The 22,983-nt window shown below is 34.6% G+C and overlaps 4 protein-coding genes, 1 long non-coding RNA gene and 1 pseudogene across 11 annotated transcripts; 3 read left to right on the top strand and 3 right to left on the bottom strand.

The window, feature by feature from the left end:
• Positions 1–968, bottom strand: part of LOC141448238 (adenylate kinase isoenzyme 6 pseudogene) — a 28,979-nt pseudogene extending 28,011 nt beyond the window's left edge.
• LOC141448237 (uncharacterized) lies at positions 957–5,547 on the top strand. Of its 4 annotated transcripts, none has more exons than XM_074116462.1 (3): positions 957–1,303; positions 4,437–4,732; positions 5,410–5,547. In XM_074116462.1, the coding sequence occupies exons 1-3, from the start codon at positions 958–960 to the stop codon at positions 5,518–5,520; spliced, it is 753 nt and encodes a 250-aa protein (XP_073972563.1). In that variant the 5' UTR covers position 957; the 3' UTR covers positions 5,521–5,547. The 4 variants fall into 4 exon arrangements, with proteins under 4 accessions (XP_073972563.1, XP_073972561.1, XP_073972562.1 ...); XM_074116464.1 differs by lacking the exon at positions 957–1,303 and adding an exon at positions 3,842–4,309; XM_074116460.1 differs by lacking the exons at positions 4,437–4,732; positions 5,410–5,547 and adding an exon at positions 2,940–3,942.
• LOC141448239 (uncharacterized) lies at positions 3,094–5,540 on the bottom strand. Its single transcript, XR_012454921.1, has 3 exons — positions 5,408–5,540; positions 4,450–4,580; positions 3,094–3,844 (listed from the first exon to the last, which is right to left on the bottom strand). It is a non-coding gene; the product is annotated as an uncharacterized lncRNA (long non-coding RNA).
• Positions 5,548–7,389: 1,842 nt separating the features above from the next.
• Mccc2 (methylcrotonyl-CoA carboxylase subunit 2) lies at positions 7,390–13,905 on the bottom strand. 4 transcript variants are annotated; one of them, XM_074116465.1, is made up of 12 exons: positions 13,648–13,900; positions 12,658–12,762; positions 12,417–12,565; positions 11,126–11,366; positions 10,339–10,517; positions 10,023–10,221; positions 9,519–9,668; positions 9,209–9,275; positions 8,963–9,119; positions 8,577–8,691; positions 8,166–8,251; positions 7,390–8,078 (listed from the first exon to the last, which is right to left on the bottom strand). In XM_074116465.1, the coding sequence occupies exons 1-12, from the start codon at positions 13,768–13,770 to the stop codon at positions 7,961–7,963; spliced, it is 1,689 nt and encodes a 562-aa protein (XP_073972566.1). In that variant the 5' UTR covers positions 13,771–13,900; the 3' UTR covers positions 7,390–7,960. The 4 variants fall into 4 exon arrangements, 3 of the variants coding, with proteins under 3 accessions (XP_073972566.1, XP_073972567.1, XP_073972568.1); XM_074116466.1 differs by lacking the exons at positions 12,417–12,565; positions 12,658–12,762; positions 13,648–13,900 and adding an exon at positions 12,225–12,389 and having other exon boundaries at positions 11,126–11,346; XR_012454922.1 differs by lacking the exons at positions 7,390–8,078; positions 8,166–8,251 and having other exon boundaries at positions 8,581–8,815; positions 8,889–9,119; positions 13,648–13,904.
• Positions 13,906–14,296: 391 nt separating this feature from the next.
• LOC141448245 (cytochrome c oxidase subunit 7C, mitochondrial-like) lies at positions 14,297–14,957 on the top strand. Its single transcript, XM_074116475.1, has 3 exons — positions 14,297–14,488; positions 14,625–14,743; positions 14,827–14,957. Exons 1-2 carry the CDS (start codon positions 14,402–14,404, stop codon positions 14,739–14,741), a joined length of 204 nt encoding a protein of 67 aa, XP_073972576.1. The 5' UTR covers positions 14,297–14,401; the 3' UTR covers positions 14,742–14,743; positions 14,827–14,957.
• Positions 14,958–15,095: 138 nt separating this feature from the next.
• On the top strand, positions 15,096–22,629 carry G6P (Glucose-6-Phosphatase). Its single transcript, XM_074116474.1, has 7 exons — positions 15,096–15,338; positions 15,426–15,590; positions 16,623–16,814; positions 16,900–17,030; positions 18,032–18,178; positions 18,270–18,417; positions 19,503–22,629. The coding sequence occupies exons 1-7, from the start codon at positions 15,268–15,270 to the stop codon at positions 19,702–19,704; spliced, it is 1,056 nt and encodes a 351-aa protein (XP_073972575.1). The 5' UTR covers positions 15,096–15,267; the 3' UTR covers positions 19,705–22,629.
• Positions 22,630–22,983: the final 354 nt, after the last annotated feature.

A 22,983-nucleotide genomic window follows, 5' to 3' on the forward strand; every position in this document is an offset into this window, starting at 1 on the left:
TAGCATACCTGCAAACAATATGGGCATTTGAGTACGAAGCTGAGTCAGAAATTCGTGAGGATGGAGCCATCTTGTATTCACTGAATCCTGAATGTTCACTCATAGCGCGCAATTGAGTTCTTTACAGACTTAGTTACTTAATGGCCCCCAACTGCACTCGGCCGAATAAACGCTATCGGCGTCCATTATTTTAATTAGGTTTTTTAATATGGCGAACAAAAAATTCTTGAAAATGACGTAACATTTATTGATTGGTAAGTTTGGCAGATTACAATATGGAGGTAGATTCATTTAGGCGCAGTTTGTAACCCTCTAGAATGTGAAGTTCTCAATTTCGGTTTATTCTTCAAAATGGATAATATATATCCAACATTTTTAGCTAAATCTTCTTCAGTGTTATTATAGATTTCATGGACAATATTTGGATCAAAAGAAGTGTACGCTTCTTCCAACTGGACTTCAAATAGTTCACATTTGACTGTTTCTTTTAAATTTGCGCTAGAAAATCCTTGGTAATGCAGCCGATCATACAATATTGTCAGATCAGTCCGTGACACAAACACGCCAGCAAACCATCCACGACCAGAGAACATATTTGAACTTGGACTATCAATTATACATTCGCCAAATTTCATTTTTGGTTTTAAGAATTTTATAACTTTATCTTCATCTATGATTAGATTTTGGTCTTGTTCATTGCAAGTTTTGTATAACCTCTCCTTTAAAACGAGGGTTTTTATATCAAACCACTCCATGCCGGTACGATCGGCTATTTCTTTGGCCAATCTTGATTTACCAGTACATGGTGTGCCTGTAATTAAAATATTTGGATAAACATAAGGCATAGTTAGAATTATTTAGCTGTGAAATGTTAGTCCAACTTAAATTTTTGAAATTTCAATTATTACATGTACATCAATAAAAAACAGACGTGTATTATGTTTGAAAATATTACATATGATGTTAAAAAACAAATTCTTGCTCTCCAAAACAATTTCTATCAAATTAAAGAACTCTCAACCATATCTTTTTTGGCAAACAAATACAAATAAAATAAAACACACAATGGCCGGAGAAAATGGACGCTTCATGTTACAAAATCTACCATTCATGATACTAAAGAACATTTTCAGTTATTTCCCTTACGTATCCATGTTCAAGTTCAGTAAACTTTGCATCCTGTTTCGAGAAGTGGCTGTACACAGAATGCGATTAGGTTTTGCCAAACTGCTACCAATAATTCAATCCAAATGCGCATACTTTAATGGTAAATGTGAACACCTTTTCTCATCAATGCTCAAAGGTACTGAAACTATTTTGCTTTTTATGTTTTTACTTGCTGGGCAGGTTATCTGCTGTTATGCAGACATTCTATTCATTGCTAGAATTAGACGTTTGAAGACAAATCTAACGACCAGCGCAATGTTACTGAGAAATATGTTCAGAACTTGTTGTGCATTATTTTTTCTTAGTTTCTTAAAAAACAAAAAACTTAAAATGAGATCTTTTAGGCCTTGAAAAAGACGAAATATTCGTGGAAACTCTGGCAACTTAAATATTGTTGTTCAAACAGAAGTTGTTGGGACTTCACTGTATTGAAAAAGGCACTTTCCTTACCCCAACGCCATCTAGATCGCTGCCTTCAGCGGAACTGTCACGACTCTTGCCTTCCTAATTAATCCATTCCTTTCCCGGCGGCCAGCTCACAATCTTTCCTTCATCATAAAATCTTCTGCAACTGCCATATCGATTCTTAAAAATGGAATAAAACTAGATATTAGAAAATTCCTATCTTTAAAATGTATTTAAGATGGTTCTAGAACAGGAATGGCGAACCTTTTTGAGACGTGGGTCAAATTTTGTTCATTTTTTTTTTAGTACTAGCTCTTGGGTCACTAATGCCCATTTGCACAAGAGTTAAGTTTAAAGATTTTAAACTGAATATTTTCAAACCTAAACATCTTTAAAATTCAGTTGCCTTAACTGGTAAAATGGGACGAAACAAGTGGCTATGGAAGTCTCTTTTTACAAACATAACTGAACAAAACCTTACAAAAGTGTTTTTTATCTGAAGAAAAATCTAAATATGGTTGTCGATTTTTGTATACAAACAAAATATTGAGTAAAATTATACATTTTATTTGATATCTTGTAAACACTTTTGCTTTATTTCAAATACTATAAAAGCATTTGTCGTCATTTGCGTTTTAGAACTGTAATGATCAAACTAAAGGTTATAGGTAGCATTTAAATTGCTTTTGTGTCCAATGCGTGATTGAAAAAAATACAGATAGAATATAAATTATCCTCAACAATTAGAAAATCTAAATCAACCTGCGTGAACAAACAAATGGTTGCCTAGCAATTGTGGGTCAGTGACTGACCCGCGGGTCATAGGTTCGCCATCACTGGTCTAGGAGGAAGTTGATTATTTTGACTTCCTCCCAAGTGCCAAGTTTTATTAAGTACTGTACTTAACGAAAAACGGCTAAACGCAAGCACCACCAGTTCCTGGATTTGCTTAGGTTCGGGGACACAGCGCATTGTTCGCACTCACTGCGTCCCAGCAGAATTATAACTTTTACTCGAAATACTTGTAAAAGCAAATTTATTGCGAGGCAGTTCTGGGAGAGAGCTTTCAAGGACCTTCAACTGAATTTTACTAAAATTCGGAGTTTCAATGAACTGCTTCACTCTAAGCACGAATCTATTAATCGCGACCTGTTCGGAAGAGCTGTCGCTTATGAGTGAAATTCTTCAATAAGAAAGTTGATTTTAAGTCGGAGTTCAGAGACAACCCGCTCTCATCAAGAGTCACAAACCCTTAAAGTGAACCGAATCTGAAGCAGACCTTTAGGAAATAATTCTAAGATGAAAATTGTAACGAGTTCAGACTAGGGTTTTTTTTTTTTTTAGAATCTAAGTTTCTCTGCTCTAAGTTACAGGAGAGATCTATGAGAGTTACGAATACAAGAAGATGCTGAAGATCAGCATGTCCATGAAGGTATTGCTGTCCGAGGTGCAGGTGATGCACGCAGTAAGCGGCCGTTATGAAAACGACCCAAAATGGAATTATTTTTGCGCCTACAGTGGTCAAGTGTTGGATGCCATTTATAAATTGATTGCTTTAAGCTATTTCGACGATGATAGATCATATAAGTTTGTCACATTCATCCTAGAAGATATAGATAAATTTCTCTATCATTTCTTGTCGCACGTTGTACCCGAACTGAATACAAATGTACCTTTCGGTGTACAAGTAGTGGACATTTTGAGTTGTTTGAGAAATAGCAACGTAAAGGGTACAGCAACAGTCAAATATAATGGTACTTTGTTGCTTAAGGAAAGATATCGATTTAATAAAATGTCTTACTTGATGTATCCGTTTGACATCGATAAATGTCCAACAATCGACAAAAAACTAAACTATATACTTTTTATGTTGTCGGTAAACGTTCGCTATCATAATTTCTGTTATTTTTTCAAAGAACAATCCACAATGGAAGGTCTTGTTGTTGGCGCGAGATGGCAACATCTTCTAGAGCTGAGAAATGGACGAGGTCAGAACTATCTCAAGAGGATGCAAACTGAAAACAAATATAGAAACGTTAGCCACCATAACGTAGCATGGCGACAAATTTCCCCAAATGAATACAGCCGGGAAATTAAGTTAGACACTCCGTTTGTCAAAGGTCGTCTTTCATTTAAATGTAAACTGAAATTAACAATAAACGATCCACATTACCCACTAAACATGCCTGAAGTCTCGCTAACAGCACATCTACCATCTACGCCACACCACACTGCTACGTACGATTTTTGGCTGGATGTTCGTATGAATTACCTGTCTCAAATTGAATACGCTGTTAAAAAAGCGCAAATTAAAATTCGGTCACTCGAATTCGGTGGCCATGAATTAATTATAAAATAAAAATTCATCTTTATTTGTACAATTTTATCAATTATGTTAGAAATGATTTTGTTAATTTGCGTACTATTATAATTATAACAGTATATCCAAGATAAATTTTAGCAGAAAATAATTTATTAGATCATGTTTTGGAAAACATGACATCCACGAAGTAGTTTTATTGCCAGGATCTATCACGTTAAATAGAAGATACAAGTTACAATTAGTGCAACTGCTATGTCAAGCCCCTATTGTAAATCGCCAGCATTTCAATTCATACTTGCTATAAAAGAGGCTGAGAAAGCCAATTTGCTCCAGTAGTTTTGGAATGTTCTTTCGATCAACTAGTCAACGCTGAATTGGAAATGATCGCCATATTGAAGTATATACTCTGCATAGGTAATTATTTAAAATAAAACAGCTAAGAATTTAATATTGTTCTGGCATTCATCCCAGTAGGTACTCCAGTCTGGCAATCAACCCCGCCCCGGATGTAAGCTTTTCATCTCATTTAATCAATTTTCAGAATGCTTTCTCACCATTGTTGCGACAACTGCAAAGGCAAGCGATGAAATCAGTTCCAGTCCAATATTGAATCCTGCTTTCGTAAGAGACCCAAATGAAGATCGCCAAATAGTCTTCATACCTCTGGGAAACGACCAAGATAAATCTGCAACAAACATCGTACGAAGAAATGATTTTTTCTACGCAAAAAATCTAAAAACTGTACCAAGAATAGGACGGAGAAATGGGTTCACTGCTACACTAGCTGCTGATGGTAGAAGTGGAGCCAGAGTAGATCGCAGAGATGAGTTCCACGAGGTATGAATTTGGGTTATAAACTGACAAACCTGCTATTAAATACTTGAGACAGTTTCTTTTATTGCAATTCTAAAGTTGCTGACTTAAGAACTTTATAACTTACAGCTCGAAACTGCCCAAACGAATGTTCTCAGAATAATTATTGAAATAGAAAGCTTTCTGTACATGTGCAAAGTTTTGAGAATTTCGTTTGAAGCAGTTTTGAAACAATTTCAGAAAAGTGACCAGTCCATTCTGCAAAGTGGTTCCTCCAATACTGGAATTTCCTGCTAACTCTGAGTTTTTACGATATTTTACTACCCCCTCCTTTAAAGTGTACATTACAATGGAATGGTACAACAACTTTAGAAGGTAGTAGAACTAGAGACAAAGTGGATAGGTTGGCAGTGTTGGAGAGAATCTGTGTTTTTTTGTATACCTGTCAAGTTTCGGACTTTAGGCCATCAGCAGAGTTAGACTAATCAGTTTGGTGTAGAGAATTAGACTTCACATATGTTTCCGTAACACACTACATTTGCTTACTTTAAATCATTCTACAAATTTCGTTATTTGTTTGGAAAACATTATACCAAGGCAATGTTTTCTCTTGATAACAGTAAGGTTATAGCAACAAAAACTAATTAAAAGCTAACTTACCAGCGAACAAGACATTATTTAATTATTATTTTTACTTACAGATGGATAAAGATCGCCTCTGGCCATGGCCAAAAGCCGGCAAATATATTCCTATTGTTGTAAAGAAGAAATCTGGTTACTTTCACGGTGACAGTTCAGCGGATCACTCTTAGCTTGAAGGTTAATGTAAAATGGCGAAGTTCCATTGCTGTAACCAGACGCAAGTTTAGTGTAAAACCTTGAAAAATAAAAACTTGTTTTTTGTCAAATTAAAGAAATAATTCAAAAACATTTAAAATTTGAAGAATAATAAACAGTTTTTAATACTTTTAGTATCAATTAATGGTATTTAATAATTTCTTTCCTACATATCATTTCTTTGTATTTACAAAAAATTGTAAATACACAAGAAAGGCAAAATCTAAAAAAAATAGTAACTCTGTACATCTTATCCCGCTTTAGATAAAACTTGGCAGGAAGACGTGTTAGAGCTTCCCCTAAGAGTCATAAAAGTGCCATCCTGCTCTTACACCTACTAAGGGGAAGAGCTAGTCGATCAAATTATCGACGATTGGACAGTTTTCATGAATTAATTATAATTCAATTGGAAATTTTAGTAGATATGGCTTTTTGGGTGTTGATAGTTCATCCTTTGGGAAGGGAGTTTGCCTCCACGTGAGAAGGTCCTCTCTTAACCTATTATTAAATTTGGCCTTAACCTAGGGAGAAGTGCTGCAATCGTAATTTTATTACTTTTCTTAAGAGGAATACTGATTCGCAGTTTATAATCTAGTACAAAATTGCTACTTACCTCCAATTAAATACCTTTGACTTTTATTCGAAACGTTTTACCAAGAAATTTTGTTTTTGTGGAGTTCTTTGGAGGCAGCCATTCTAAGCATCATTTTAAACAATCTCTCTAGAAGTAGGCGAAGTTCCGCAGGTACACAGTATCAAGTTATATTGAATGTGTTGCTTATTCCAAGTGTTAGGAAAATCTGTAAAGCAGATATTCAACTTTACGGAATAGACTTCTAAAGGTTTGGAATTTTCTAGAATTTGTACAGTTCAATGTCGTGGCCATCAATTTAAACTATTCTCTTTGAAATGATTACCTTTAGTCGGACAAACCTTCAGGAATATTTAAACTAAATGTCCTGCTTGGATTAAAGCTGCAGCGCTTTCCTACACGAAGGAAACCATATAAATAAGCGATCTTTCCCGTATCATTAGAAAGCCTGTTTTATGGTGGGTACTGTCAGTAGCAAATACTTTTGAGATTAAAGATTCATCAGTAGACACAAGATCGATGTCTTTCACAGATTTACGAAATTTAAAAAATTAATTGAATAAATTAACTTCCGTCATCATGACTTGATTGAATTATAATAGTTATAAGCCACTTCACACGGGATTTGAACAGGTTTCTAGTGTTTTTGTAGTTACATATCAGCAGCAGAATATTCCATTATATTTTGCTGTAAATAACCGGGGAGGTCCCTGATCCTACACGTAATCTCCTTTTCTAAACAAATACGGGAATTGTAGCATTAGCAACAATGACGCCTCACTTGCCCTGGACAATTAGGTGTTTGATTCCTTTTTCTTAAGTTAGCCTCACCTTCATGCGTTTTATCTTCGACATCATTCTGCCCTAGTTGGCGTGATGAGCAGGAACCAGAGTCACAGCAGCTTGTTTCTCACTTATAGCAGCAAAGATCACAGAGTGGGGCAAATCAATCTAGAGCCTCTGTGTAAACTGCAATTAGGAGGTAGAAACATCCTAACCTTGGCTGTGTTGTAAACGCTAGGTAACGATATGAATTCTTCCACAGTCTGAAAGCACGGGGCTTCAGTGGAGCAGTCCCTTGTATTTAGGAGAGGCTGTACTTGTGCGATGGTAGAATCAGCCTCTTCTGCTGAAGTTGGGAAGAGACGGCCCTGAGTTCCTGAGAGTTCTAGTAAAATTCATAGTGATGCATTTTTTAGATAAACTGATGACTTTACTTGAGTATTTTCAAATGCAAGGAATATATTCAAAGTTGAGTTTCTCAAGTTTTTTATTTCATCATTTCTGCGATGGCACAAGTTGTGAAATTCAAGGAAAATGGAGATGGATTTTTAGAATTTCAATGACTACAGACCAACTCTTTAGCCTTTTTTGTCTTTGTATAGTGACAATTTATAATATAAATAGACAAATACTTCGTAAAAATTTCTTTACAACTAAATTCTTAAATTACGAAGGAAACAGTATCAAAAAGTAGGCCTTTTATTATTTTTGTTTTTTTGGCGCTTCAACAGCTGAAGTTATTAGCGCCCGGAGCTTTTTCCAGGGCACTGCCGGCCTCCGGACAGTGTTCTCTCGTTACAGACAACACTGTCCATCGCCGGACAGTGAGCTGTAAAAAGCTCCTAGGAAGAGAAAATCTAAGGGTCAGCTGCTGGATTCGAACCCGGGACCTCCGCGTGGGAGTCCAGTATGCTAACCTCATAGCTAATCCCTTCCCTGCCTTTTATTATTGTCATTAAAACTAATAATCTTTTTTAAAAACTAAATAAAAAAATAAATCTTTGAGCAGTAACGGTGGACGAGCTGGTAATCAAATTTGATTACATTCTGAAAACACCGAATTTAGTGTCAGCAATTGGAGCGTTCAATGAAGCTGAAAGACTTAGTCCTAAAACTTTTCTAGTGTCCACTGGATCGATGATGCCATCGTCCCAAATTCTGGAAAAAAAAATGGTGAATAAAATGAGTCAGTTTTCGAAACTAATGAATAGAAACACTAATCAAGATGGATTAGAAGTTGCAAACCTCGCTGAGGAGAAATAAGGATGGCCTTCCCTCTCAAATTGGGCGATAATCGGATCTTTCAACGCCTTCTCTTCTTCCTCTGTCCACTGCAAACACGAAACAAAGGGAAGTTTGGATAAGTTTGTTATTGATGCTTTGGTTCAGTGTAAAGCACTGAAATTAACTAATACAGATTACTCAAACATAGCAAAAATATTTGATTTTTATATACACATTGGTCTGCAGAAATATAATTGGCAATGATTTCCAACATTTAAAGCAAGAGTCCTGTCGCCATGTTTGGGACTCCGCGAAAGTGTGACCACACACTACTTGTAATCGTACAATTGAGTGAAATTTGAACTTAGCCTCTAGATGTATTACTACATCCACAAGATTCTAACTACACAGAGTTTGCAAATCATAACCTACTGGCTTTTTCTGCCTCATCCGTTGGTCTCTTGAAATCTGCGCCAGAACTCCAGCTGCCTGTTCTCCTCCCATCACGGAAATTCTGGCATTAGGCCACATGTACAGAAATCTGGAGCTGTAATTCAAATAAATTTATATTTCCAGCAACATATTTACTATTGAAATCGATTACCAGTGATATTTTGAAGGAATATTAAAGGTATCTTCCTTTGGCAGCAGAGTTCAATGAAATAGGCGCCCTGAAATCAGTCCACTATACAATAATTATCTATTCAGAGATATCTCAACAAGTTTTCTTTCACTTCCGTGCACCTCAATCCACTCTCCAACCGGATTCCAAACACCCGCAATGTAACCTTCTCAATACATCCAGCAGAGTCACTCACCCGTACGCTCGTCCGCACATTCCGTAGTTTCCGGCTCCGTAAGATCCACCTACAAGCACTGTGAACTTTGGAACTTTGGCACACGAAACCGCTGTCACCATTTTCGCACCATTTTTGGCTATTCCACCTGCCTCTGCTTCTCGGCCCACCATAAATCCTAGATATGGTAAGTAATATTATCAAATTATATGAATCACTTTTGTAGATTTAAAATATCTTTACAATATCAAAGGAAAAAAAAATTACCAGTGATATTTTGAAGGAATATTAAAGGTATCTTCCTTTGGCAGCAGAGTTCAATGAAATGGGCGCCCTGAAATCAGTCCACTATACAATAATTATCTATTCAGAGATATCTCAAACCGATCTAAGACCAGATCGTAGGAATAACGTCTCATCACTGATATCCAACAGGACCACAACATATTACATTCACTGAACTGAGGCAACTATCGTATCCTCCTTGCGAATTTTGGAACCTTAACTTCATTATGATGGCCATAATTTTGAAAAGTTAATCTAGCTTTAACACCAAATTAAAAATAACTATAGTTACCTTAAGAGCTGCTTCTGAGAACAGAACCCCATTGTTCGCGATGATACCTACGGGATAACCATAGAGGCTGGCAAACCCAGTCACCAACGTGTCTCCGTATTTAGCTTTAAACTCGGAGAATTCTGAACCATCTACGATTCGGGCAATTACCTTAACAAAATAAATATATAATAAAATGAACAAATTTATTCAAAGAATATATTTTGCGAATAAAAACGCCTTATGCGAAGAATAACTAAAAATTCGGAAACTTCAGTCTCAAGTACTAGCGTTTTTACACATATTTAGATACACTTGGGTCGTAGAATTTGTTCAACTAGGTAAATAACTACTCGTAATTATATTTAAATGTTTGCCAGGGTCTGATAATCAGAATTAATTGCATTCGTCCAGGATATCGGAATGAAAACAGTCGGAGTTTTGGCACGATAATGCCACAACTCACTGTTCGTACAGTTTTGGCACTACCTTACAAACAACTAAACAGATTAGCAATCTGCTTACCTCTCGAATGTCGTACGATTTCTTTAGATTAGCCCCAACAATGCCATACAGATCTTCCGGGCTGAAGACCGGCTCCGATACATTACGGTTATTGGTAATGTCCACTTTCTTTTCATGGTTCAGTCTTGCTACAATTTCTCTCGCTAGATGTAACGCATGTTTGTCATTTTGGGCATAATGGTCTGTAACGCCAGAAGTACTGTCACGACAAATTCGAATAGTCAATTAACCAAAGAAGTTTCAATAAATAAATAAAAATTAAGAAATGATTTACACAAATATTTCAAATTTGATTTACTTTCTAAACTGAACTCACCCGCAATGCAGATCGGCTCCTCCTAAATCTTCGGCTGAAACAGTTTCCCCTGTTGCCGCTTTAACCAGCGGAGGACCAGCCAAAAATATCGTACCCTGTTTACGAACGATAATCGATTCATCTGCCATGGCGGGCACATAAGCTCCACCAGCTGTACAAGATCCTAGAACCACTGCGATCTATGTAAAAATAAAAGAATTATTAACTGATAATTATATTTACATTAAACTACTTTAAAATGGGAATGTATGCTTTCACAAATTTTTTCAAGTCACCCTTGTTCTTTGTGGTGTTGGTTTACCTTGTTATTTCACACCAAAGGCCAATCAAATAAGTTACCATGGAAAAGTAGGAAAAAGCACATCTCAGCAACTTGAAGTGACAAAAGCTGCTGCAAATTTAGCAGATCACTTCTAGGGGCGGGGCCTAACGACCAAATGACTTTGAACTTGAAGGGCTTTGCCAAGTATGACAGTTTTTGTTTTAGAAATATTAATCCTAATAATATTCCCCCCAATATTTGCTTGATGTATTTCAGTTTCTCCTAGGCGTTGGCCAGAGAATTGGACAACATTACCAACTCATCAGAGTAGGTAATTTTGTTTCTACTACCAAGAATGGAATGGCACTGATTGCTGGCACACTTAGACTTTGGCCATAAATATATTATTATTGTTCGGGAAGATTTAGTTTTTTCTTCTAAATGATTAAAATTAAGGCCTCAAAATTTAGACTAATGCAATACTTACATGTTATTAGGAAAAGAGAAAACCCAAGATTAACTCACCTGAGGTATCCCAAGTGAAGACATGTTCGCTTGATTGAAGAATATTCTACCAAAATGTAATTTGTCAGGGAAACTGTCGGCCTGATGCGGAAGATTCGCTCCACCGGAATCCACCAAATATACACAAGGTAATCGATTCTCCCAGGCGATATCTTGTGCTCTTAGATGTTTTTTTACAGTTAACGGGAAGTAGGTACCACCTTTCACGGTCGCATCATTTCCTATGACCATGCATTCACGTCTGTAAATCAACTGTACAAATTGTTGAAAAATCAAACAGAAAAGTGTGAATAGTTGGTTATAAATGTTGGTATGAGAAGTGAAAGGAAGCTCAACTATATTTGACTATATTTCTTAGATTAAAAACTATGAATTCTATGTTTGAAACAAAAAAATAAATAAAGCTATAGAACATATAATTGCGTAGGATGGGGTAAAATTAGATTCTACAAGGGTTGATCAGAAAGCCTGTGCCTCCGCGACCCTTCACCCTGACAGTGCGCGCTGTTTCATCTTCTTCCAGACAGGAACGAAACAAGATGGTTTCCATCACGCCTCATTCAATCCTGAATGGCAGAGCAAAAGTCAACACTCATGCTCTAGATTTGTTGGAGTAAAAGAGGTTCAACCTGAAGCTCTTCAATGTCAGTGCTGTCTGACGAGAAGCGAGTGGTCTTCCAAAGCCACGCTTCAGAAAAATATCCTTTTTTTTGGCAGAAGAGCGGCATTTTTCGGCCAAAACTGCATTATCCCATCCAATGGTGCCGATTAGAGTTCAGGTGCTTGCGATGCGCCAAAAAGCCAGTGCGAGGCAAGTTGTAGCATACTTCATTCTAAGTAAGAGTTAGATTAGTTTCTGACTATAGAAATTAATCCCAGCTACATCTTGGACATTTCAGCTGGCACTGCCACCAAACACCAGATCAAGGCGAGAGAAGAATGAGTTGAGCGAGTTTTATCCCAGAGAGCAAATGCATAAACGTGCAGAGAGTAAAATAAGTGAATGCTATAGAGAACTTGAAATGTTATTAACAAAAGAGAAAAAAAATGAAAATTAAAAACATAGGAAAACAAATATTTTAGGTTGCGTTAACTTTACCTAAACAAGCAGCTTGAATGAATGTTAGGTTAGTCACTTTCTTTCGTACTCTACTGTTTTTTTGTTTCGGGAGATTATTAATCACCATGATACAATCATCATGTAAACAAGGCATTCTGTTATCTGCGACAAAAAAAATGGCCTCGAAACTTATCAACATTCATTCAATGTTACATCAGCTAATCTACATACCCAGCGATTCTGCCAATGCCGGTCACAACGCCAGCTGCGGGAATGAAATCGGGTTTGTAGACATCATGAGCGGCCAGCTGACAAAGTTCTAGAAATGGTGAATCACTGTCCAGCAGAGCATTAATTCGATCTCTAACCAATAATTTGCCCTTTTAATAAACAAAAAACAAATAATACATTTGATTTGACTTTTTACTTCATCGTCAAATTTCCTTCCCAGAAGTATATAAAAGTTACTAACTTTTTCTGTGTGTCTTTTTACTGCAGTCTCACCTCCGCCTTTCACAATTTTGGCCACCGTTGCTTTCAAATCATCAACCAGTTTTTTCATTTCCGTATAGTTTTCCTGTAAGACGAAAAAATTGTATTTAATCTCGATTAACTTTCGCTCAAAATTCAAAAGGAAATTTTTAGCATAAGAATTAATGATGAAATGTTCTAAATCTGAGGAATTACTGTTCTGATTTATTTTTGCATGGTGTACTTAATACCAAAAATAATTGCTTAGGAAAGGTCAGAAAATTAACAGAATATAATCAAAATGTACATTTAATCATGTATATTAAAATGTTGTAATTTTTTTTTTTTAAATTTAGAGTCAAGGCTTGGGAATTAGTTGTGAAATAGAAATATTGATAACGGTCGCAAGATAAGCGCTGCTAAACATATGGTATATCAGAATGTTGCCATGGTAACTGAGGACTTTACTACTCATATAAGTCACTGTGAACAATATTAAACTTCTCTAATTTGGTATGGACCAAAGATTTTCGATAAACCGTCTGCATTAGGGATCCAGTTAAGTTTTTACAACTATTTTAAAAGTTAGCTCAGTTTTTAAAGGAAACACAGTAAAATAAATTCTAATTCTAAATTCGATAGAAAAGGAAGTTTGTCATTATGTTATTCTGAAATGTGTAGCGTTAAATGAATAAATAGCTTACAGATAACCTTCCAAGTACAAGGCTAATTTAAACTACGTTAGCTGATTATTATCTGGTGAATAACATACTCTATTTTTACAAATCATAAAAAATGTATTGCATTTTTAAAAAATTGATGATACGCTAAAAATTAAAATATGTACAATGTTATGAACTAATAAACCTACAATATGGTTTTGCGTAATTCTGTGATTAAAAGTGGAATAATTAGCTTTGACAAAGAATTAATTAAACTTAAGTAATTTTTTAATTTACCAACTATTAGAGTTTAATAACGAATTACTTACAATATATTTATCAGAACTTTTGTCAGGCATGCTTCCAATTACTGTTCCTCTTAAACTAGACACATGCCGAACTTGAAATGTTTTGAGTAATTTTTTTAAACCACTTTTTGATAGAGAAGTCATAATTAAATGTTAGAAAAACTACTATTTATAATTATTTAAAAAAAAAAGTATATCACACGTCCAACAGGTGGCCTCAACACGTCGTACGCTAACTGGTTCCGTTTGATTACGAAATACGGAACGAATGGTTAGCGCCCCACTTACCCATGGACATGTGAATTGTTTAATGAGATAAGCTCCTCTACTTCTTAATAGCCTGAAATAACATTTTTCAATTTTCATTTATTCTAAAATTTATTATAAATAATAATCAAAAATAGGAATATTTTTTTAGCTTAATTTTATTAGAAGTAAATATTTCAATGATGACGCCGAGAGTTGTGGAAGACATTTTCAGCTGGGAAGGGCACTCTATTTTTAAGTTTTATACGTTATTTTCCAAACATTGAAATTTCTTTTTAGAATAAACACTTTAAAAAGAAATGGCAAATGAATAAATTCAACTGCACCTATGGCAGTGAAACTAACAAAAATTAAGTGAACCTTTATATAGGTAATTTTATTTTAGAAACAATGGCAACACTGAGAGAACATGTGTTTAGGTGTCCATCTTTTTTTCTTAAATTAAAACAGTAGTGGGTTTGATACTTAAGAAACCGTTTCATCAAGACATAATTTTTATTGTGGTAAAATGATTGCTTCTAGATTTGCAAATGTTGCTCGACAGTTCTCAACTTCTGCCAGCCGCCAGGGTCTTCATGGTGGTCATTTGGGTGAGGTGAGTTTAAAAAAGTTTTTTTTTTTGGTGCAAATATTAGTACTTAGATACTTTAAATTTTATTTTCTTCATCATTTTTCCCATTTTAAGAATTTACATATGTATTGATTAATGTAATTGTTGGAATTATTTTCAGAATTTGCCCTTCAGTCTGGGTAGTCCAATAAGAACTACTATCATGTTCTTAGCCTTTTTGGGTGTACCATTTGCTGCACCATTTATCGTAGTGAGACATCAAATGTTGAAGAAATAATTGTATGTGATTTAGTAGATTTAAAAAAAAAAAAAAAATGTTTTGATGCTATTTTAAAATTGACGTTTTTATTTATGCTTTCCAGGTTTGATTAGTATTTATGGGAAAATTTAGCAGACTCTATATGAGCCCTGCAAATACTTAGTTTTCTTTATTATATAAAGAAATTTATGTGATAAAATGTTCAAATAAACATCTTTTAAATTTTCAACAAAATTGTTTTATTAGAGATCCTTTTCTCCTATCTGTTTGTAGCTCTAGAAATGGTTTTTTAATCCAAATATGAGTTTTTTACTGAATACTTTTCTTGAATGTACTTATTTGCTTTATCTGAAAGGCACCACCTGGTGCCGACAGCTGCTGTCAGAAAATCAATACCAGTTTGCCTACCACAGGGATGGGGTAGCATACGTTTGAAAATCTAAATGTTATTTTTGCCCCACTCACTTTCGATTAATACCAGTGACACTTTACTCGTAATTTTTCTTGATACATTGGAACATCTGTTCGAAACTGAATTCTACTAATGGCAGTTTCTTCTTACGCGAAAAGCCTATTGAAGCAGGAAGCAAGTCTGATATTAGCTACCCAGAATTTGTAAGTATTAAAGGAAACCTTGATGTGAATTAAAGCTTGATATAAATACAAAGTTTATGACATTAATATCTCTTGTGTATTTTATAGAATTGGTGAAGATAATGCATATTTCTTGAAGATATCCAAACTTTGTGATACCTCGTACGCTATAGCCATTCTTTTTCCGGTTTTTGCTTCATTGGACACGAAATTGGGTTTCCAAGTACTGCTTGTTTCATCGGTGACGGAATGGGCAAACGTTCTGCTGAAATGGTAAATACTTTTTGAGTGCACGTTAATTTTGTTTTTTTCAGTTTTACTGTGTATGCCTGAGTGGTGCGCCTGCTATTGTTCTCAGAAAATAGTGGAAAATGCAGGTTCACATCCTTTTAGAGTCCATTCCGCTTTCGTGAAGATGTTGTTTCTATCGCCCATATGAATTGATAAGGCTTAATTTATTTATGTTTACCAATTCTTGTGGTTAGTGTGGAGTTAAGTAGAAAATAACAAATAAGTCATGCATTATTTCGAGAAAAAGCAAGTATTAGTTCCACAACTAGTTGAAAATAGTGCCGGTGGAAAATCATTACATTTTGGATCCAGGGCTGTTTCAAGGATTCAACAAAGCATGACTTCATTCGCGGTTTTAATGGTTTTGTATTCTTTAAGGAAGTAGTACTAGTAACTTTCTAAACAAATTTTATAACTCTGCCTCCTTATGTCTTATAGAGCTGTGAGTGTAACAGAGCATAAGTTTTAGTAAGTGTTAAGTTAAATAAGTGGCCTTAGCAATGGCAGTCCACACTTGCAAGTCCGAATAAGAACTTTGAATTGTTTGGCGAAGCTGTTTTTAGAAGCTAATCTATCTGATGCCATGGAAGCGTATCTCTTCAGCAGCTCTGGCTAAATCTTGGAAGTTGATGTGAAGTGGTGGTATATTTAGAAGAATTTACAATGTTGCATTGGGTGCTATCGTCAAGCCAACTGTCACTCTCAGGTAAGCAAGCCTTAAAACACCATGAAGGGCTCAGTGTGCAAAGACCTAGATAGTATGAAGCCTGAGAAATCAAAGGTGGCAAGCTATAGGTGAGCCCACTAGGGCACAATTGGTAACCACATTGGTATAAATCCAAAATATTATTCTGGGAGCTTAATCCCAACGTTTTCCCTTTTAACCATTTGCTCTCAAAAAGACGATTCTGCCTTTTGTACATATGACCTAGAGTTAAACCTCTTCTACATGCAGCGAAACAATACATAATCTATAATCATCCAACAAATGTGCATTAGGTCTCTGTTTTGCAGGCTGTTAGCGGAAGGTCGACCCTATTGGTGGATAAAAGAAGAAAAAGTGAAAATCCCATTAAGGCAGTCTTCAGTCACATGTGAAACAGGACCAGGATCTCCTTCGGGACACGTGATGGGCACCGCCGCCTTGGGGTATGTGTTCCTGCAATGGTTACTGATCTGGCTAGGCCATACAGTTCCTACGGAAAGGTAAACTATGTTTTCATAGAATAGCTAAATTTTCATATTTCAAAATGTTTCATTTTTATATTATTTCACCAATATCCAATTTCAGAGTTAAAATGAGAAAGTTTGCCACATATTTCCTGTGGTTTCTCTATTTAGCCACAGTGACACTTGTGTCCATTTCACGAGTGAATATTGCCGCCCATTTCCCTCATCAGTGTGTTCTTGGCGCAGTGCTCGGTAAGTTTACACTCTTTTCTCTGCTAAGTATAAGAATTAAATGTTTCAAAGGGGACTCTCATCGAGAGTTCAGGATTCCATTTTGGACCTTTATGAAGTGCACACACGTACTTTAAAGGTATCGAATTAGTGGATTATCCTGGACTTTTGATGACCATAAGATGCTTATTCACTAATAGCAACCTTCAAGTCTCCATTACTTTATTTAAAAAACTTCTCTACATTTAGCTATATCCAGTCCATTTTCCTACACTGTATTACAAAGACAATTCAATTTAATGGAAAAAGTTGTTCAGAAACATCCGCATTATATTTATGAGCGCATTATTCATAACAAAACTAATTTTTAGAATCATTTGTAAGTTTACACAAAACCATATCTATATTTCTCATTTAAAAAAATCTCATATTCTCATAAAAATATTAATATATATGGTGTACCTAAAGTAATTATGGTATGGATCTTTTTGCTACTAAAACCTTAAATCTAAAATGCTTATAAACTTGTGGTTTGAATTTCCTGATCTGTCTAAAAATCAACCACGTTTCTAGTTTTGGTTGTTTGATATTTCTTTCTACCTCATTGCCCAATTATATTTATATTGCTTTATATTTAGTTTTGATACAAATTTCATCTGATCTGGACAGCTGTAAAAAATATAGTTTTGAAATAGAAAGGACAATTTTTATCAATTCATTAGAACTAAGTGTACAGAAACTGGGACACTACTCAATCTTACTAAGGTTTTTAGCTATTTGCAGGGAATTGATTTTAGAAGATAATGAGGCTTTTAAAATAATTATTGGGTTTTAAAAGTGTACGTTGTGGAATTAGAAAAGTTTTATAGATCTTTCGAACTGATTATTTGACAAAAAAAAAGTAGCATCATTGGGACAACTTTCTCCTGCCATTCCGAACAGACTCAAGGAAGTCGGGCGTGGTAAATTTCAGAAACGTCATGGGCTGTCATTATTTTGTTTCATACGTAATTAATTTCTAGGATTTTTATTGGCTGTCTACCTGGTGAGCGAATCTAAATGGTCACTGTGGTCCAGGCTGAGAACCCTTGCAAAGTGGAAGATGATCGCTCTGGCCATATTGTTCTCAATGATTTCCGGTGCTTCTTATGCTGCCCATCATCTATTTGGTACTTAAAAAAAGAAACGAAATAGAAAAATTGTCCTTTATTTAAACAGAAAATTTGGATATATTCTAACTTTCGTTTTAAATTTTTTAAGGTTTTGATGCTGGTTGGAGCATAAAAATGGCATTCAAATGGTGCCTGAGACCGGAAACAGTTAGCGTGTATACAACGCCTATTTACTCACTGGTGAGAGATAGTGGCTGCTTTTTTGGCATGGCACTTGCAAGTCCTCTGAAGGAAAGGTAAGTTGCTTTTTTCCCCTGACTTCTTAAAATTGTCTAGTGATTTCAGAATATGTGAGGAAAACGCGTGAAGCCTCAGCGGTCATTAAGGGTTGAACTCTGAAAGCCAACGTTATCCAGGAGCTCAGAGCGCTGAGTAGCCCAGTGCTCGCAAGCAAGCATAAAGCCTCCTGAGAGCTCAATGCCATGGTCTTTACACCTACCTCGTTCGAGCCACATCCTAGCAATAACAGAGAACTGGTGCGAGTTCTTACTCAAATCAGCAGAATCTGCTGAGACAATCACAAATCATGCACGTGTGTCTGCCAAGCCCAGTCAGCAGATTGGTGTAACTCTTAAGATTTTGTCTGCCAAGCAAATAATTAACAGGAGTTGGCTGAAGGTTAAACTATACTCGTGCAAATGATTTACTGAAATAGAAATTTACGCTCTTTCTGATAGTTCTAGATCTAGAAGTTGTCTTTAAAGGTTGCGTGCATATACTTTAATTTTTTATAATACTGTTTGTCTATATCAGGGATGGCGAACCTTTAAAATTTTAAACTGAATATTTTCAAAACTAAACATCTTTAAAATTCAGTTAGCTTAACGGGTAAAACGGGACGAAACAAGTGGCTATGGAAGTCTCTTTTTACAAACAAAACTGAACAAAACCTTACAAATTGTGTTTTATCTGAAGAAAAATCTAAATATGGTTATTTGCTTTGGGTTGTCGATTTTTTTAACAAACAAAGTATGAGTAAAATTATACATTTTATTTGATATTTTGTAAACACTTTTTGCTTTATTTCAAATACTACAAAAGCATTTGTAGTCATTTGCGTTTTAGAACTGTAATGATCAAACTAAAGGTTGTAGATAGCATTTAAATTGCTTTTGTGTCAATGCGTGATTGAAAAAAAATACAGATAGAATATAAATTATCCTCAACAATTAGAAAATCTAAATCAATCCGCGTAAACAAACAAATGGTTGCCTAGCAATTGTGGGTCAGTGTCTGACTCGCGGGTCATAGGTTCGCCATCACTGGTCTATATTAAATGTTGATCTTGTCTTATTAATATTAAAGCAAATCTTGTTCACAGGAAATTCTATCCAATAGTTGGTGCTACTGTTACCACTTTGTTCTTTGTGGGCACAAGAATGCTGCGACCGATGATGCCCACCAACGATCCATTCCAGTTCTACATGTTCCATTTGTTGGACAACTTCTTCATCAGTGTATGTCTGCTTACGGTTATTCCATTTATCGCTTCTCTTGTCGTCCTTAAAGAGAAGCAAAATTAATTTTACGAAGAAGAAAAAACATTAAGAGAAAGACTGAACTAGTCGCTAGGGTTTTTAAGCATTCTATTTCCTTAATAATTTGTATGTTTTTTTAAAGTTGCTCCTATTGTATTCCAATCCAACAGACACCGCTGTTATTATCGGATTTTTCTTTTCTGATTGCATTTCAGTGTAACTTGTGTCTTTAATTTCCTAACGAGTTGAAAGTATGGGTGAACATTGTTTCTAGATTGTGGTGATATTACCACAAGTTTTTAATGTGGAAAATTTGCGAAGTGATTGCCTTAATGGATTTTTGTATCATACAGCTGGGTTGAAGGATTGCGTTAGTAAATCTTATTAAAGCTCGTGATTGCACAATAAGTTCTAATCTAGGCTAACAGGGTGGGGCCATCATCATAAGGATTTGATTTCCCGATTTTTTTTTTGTTCATATATTGAAGATTTAACCTTCTGCGATTTTTCGTTTTTTTGAGTTACCATGGATACGCACACAAACAACCCACAGAGACTGAGGAGAGAGAAATTTATATTGTAGGTACTATATTTATATTGTTGAAATTTATATTCCTCGAAACTGTATTTCCATTCAAAACGGGGAAATGAAAAGTTTACTCGAAACCATGTTTCCTCTTAACAAGAAATAAGAGAGTAAACAAGAAATAAAGTAATCATAGAAAATTTAAAAAATGTTCAAAATGACAAAATAATTCAGCCAGAAATATCTTCCCTGCTAATCTTTGATTCTAATGAGTATATAAAATACTATACAAAATTAAACAGGTATAACCGTAACTGTAGGCTACAACCTTTCTTTGTGGTTGAGCACAACATGTAACGTATTTTCCCAATTCATAAGATAATAACATTAATTTTAATTCTAGTCACATAACATGCGTAACTTGCAGCATGAGTTTTGCTTAGTTTTTATTTTTTTAAAGTAAAGAAATCCAATTTTGGTCACGGTTTTAAACAAAGTTCTTATTATACCAAAAATATAATTAAAATTTTAGTTTTGCTGAACCCTGGTGTGATGTAAATTAAGATAGATTGGGAGCGCTAATCTTTTGTGATAAAAAAAAAAAAAAAGATTGCCTAAATGATTTGGTTTTTATGTCGCATGTTTCTAAGATATGTGAAGTTCGAAAACGGCAAAATGAAGTCCATAATTTTTTATTTGTAAGTATTTTTCTTCTAAAAATTATGAATTATTTTACTTTTCTTTAGCAGATAATCAAGTCAGCTAAGTTGGAACTTACTGAATGTAGATGTATTACTCAGTTTGAAGTTGTATAATTCATACTGTTATTGAGTACGGTTGAGTTGTGTCCAGAGAAATGCTTCCACTTTTAAGACTAATTAACTTAGATATTGCCGTCAATTAAGCTTAAATTTGAGGCTTTATGAAGTGCTAATTTTTATCAAGTAACATTTTATTAAACAATTAATTCAAAGAAAAAGTTAAAAGCAATTTAGTAGAGCTTGGATTTTATAAAAATGTTTTGGTCATAATCTTATTAGAAAAACTTATTTATTTTTTAAAAACTAGAATATCCTGCCAGCCGATAACACTTTAATGCTTCTGAGAATTAATTAATTACTCTGGCATCAATAGATTTATTTTGTAAGAAAATATGTGTGTATATTTTACATTTTATGTGTTTCGTGTATAAACTTAGTATCAATTTTCTGTTAAAATTTATGAAATCTGCCAAGAATATATTTGATGTCAGTACTTATCTTTGAGAAACACTCTCGGAGGTCTAAAAAGAAAAAAACAAAAAGAAATTGAAAAATTTATAAGAAAAGTAAATGTTTATTAAAACTTTTTTATTAAGACCGTCCAATTAATTTATCGGATAAAATATTCTTACCGAGGTGCTAACTTGTACATTTTCCAATTTATCAATTTTAAAATAAATTTAATTCTTATCAAAACCATCCAGATAGTAATACTGCACATTACACCGAATAGACATTTCAACCTACCTCAGAATGCTCAAAAATGAATTTTCCCTCTTAAATTCATTTATAAATGGAAAAAATCAACAAAGTTTAGGAAAAAATCTTAAGAGAAATGAAAAAAAAAATATCCAGAAAAGTGAAAAATCTATTCAATGAAGAGGTATTACCGATTTTATTTAGTTTTATTCAAACTCAGAAACTGTATTAACCTTTCTTTAAAACATTTAGGGCAAAAGCCGTTAATTATACTGAAATGGTACTTTTGAGCGACAACTACCAACGTTCCTCTTCCAGAAGTGTTCTTAATAAAATTCTCCTGGAAAAAAAAAACCAAAGTTGAACAACAAGAGTACCATCCAGTTGAGGGCTTTTGCTCCCAAAGATGCAGTTTGGGACTCCCTTAGTGTAAATTTACACCCTTCGGCCAATTTTTTTTTTGGTCTCTTGTGAGATGCTGCTTAACCTTGCGTAGATCATTTTCCAAGAACACTTTCTGGACTCAGGGCTTCTACATTTTTTTTTCCACCATTGCCATTCTTACCATACCGGTGGTTATAAGTGCAGAATGAAAGTCAACAAATTTGTCTACTTCAATATATTTATTCTTCATAATATATCTAAACGTTAATTAATTATTTTTGTGTATATCTTCTAATTAATCTTCTAATTGTGCTATTGTCTTTATTTACCATTGAATCGTTCCTACATATTATTCACAAGTATATATGAAAATGTAATTGGACCTGCAATTACCTCTGAAAACTATTGGTACTATATCTGGCTTTAGACATGAATCGTAAGTTCATAATAAGTGTTATTAATTTATTTTAAGGTTTCAACTTACCAATAACAATAACCATGATTCTCGTTTCATTAGCTAGATCAACTTTTTCTGTGATTCAAATAATTATAAACGTATGTAATCAATAAATTATGAAAGATGTATCTATTGTCATATAATTTACATTTATTTAAAATAATAAAACTTTTTAAAAAAAAAACAATAATAATGACTAACAAGAAGTATTTTGGCTGAATTGTGATGGGAAATGTCTGATAAAAAATTGATAAACTTGTCTATTTATTTTCATCATTTCAGTATCCACCTCCATGATGTGTTCAGAAATCAAGAATTAGTGGAATTGTTGGGTAATCGTCTTAAGTATTTCAGAGATATTTCTTCAATGAATAGCTGAAGACTGTGCGTGTGGTTGAATAAGAAAGTCGATTGAAGGAGGTTTCCTGTACGGTTATTCTTAGTTAAACAAAGTTAATACAAAATTGTGACTGGTTTAATCCTGCCTCATCTACATC

Source organism: Rhodnius prolixus, unplaced genomic scaffold, assembly GCF_049639745.1.
Source record: "Rhodnius prolixus isolate KJV_2025 unplaced genomic scaffold, Rpr scaffold_13, whole genome shotgun sequence".
NCBI classification, from domain to species: Eukaryota; Metazoa; Arthropoda; class Insecta; order Hemiptera; family Reduviidae; genus Rhodnius; species Rhodnius prolixus.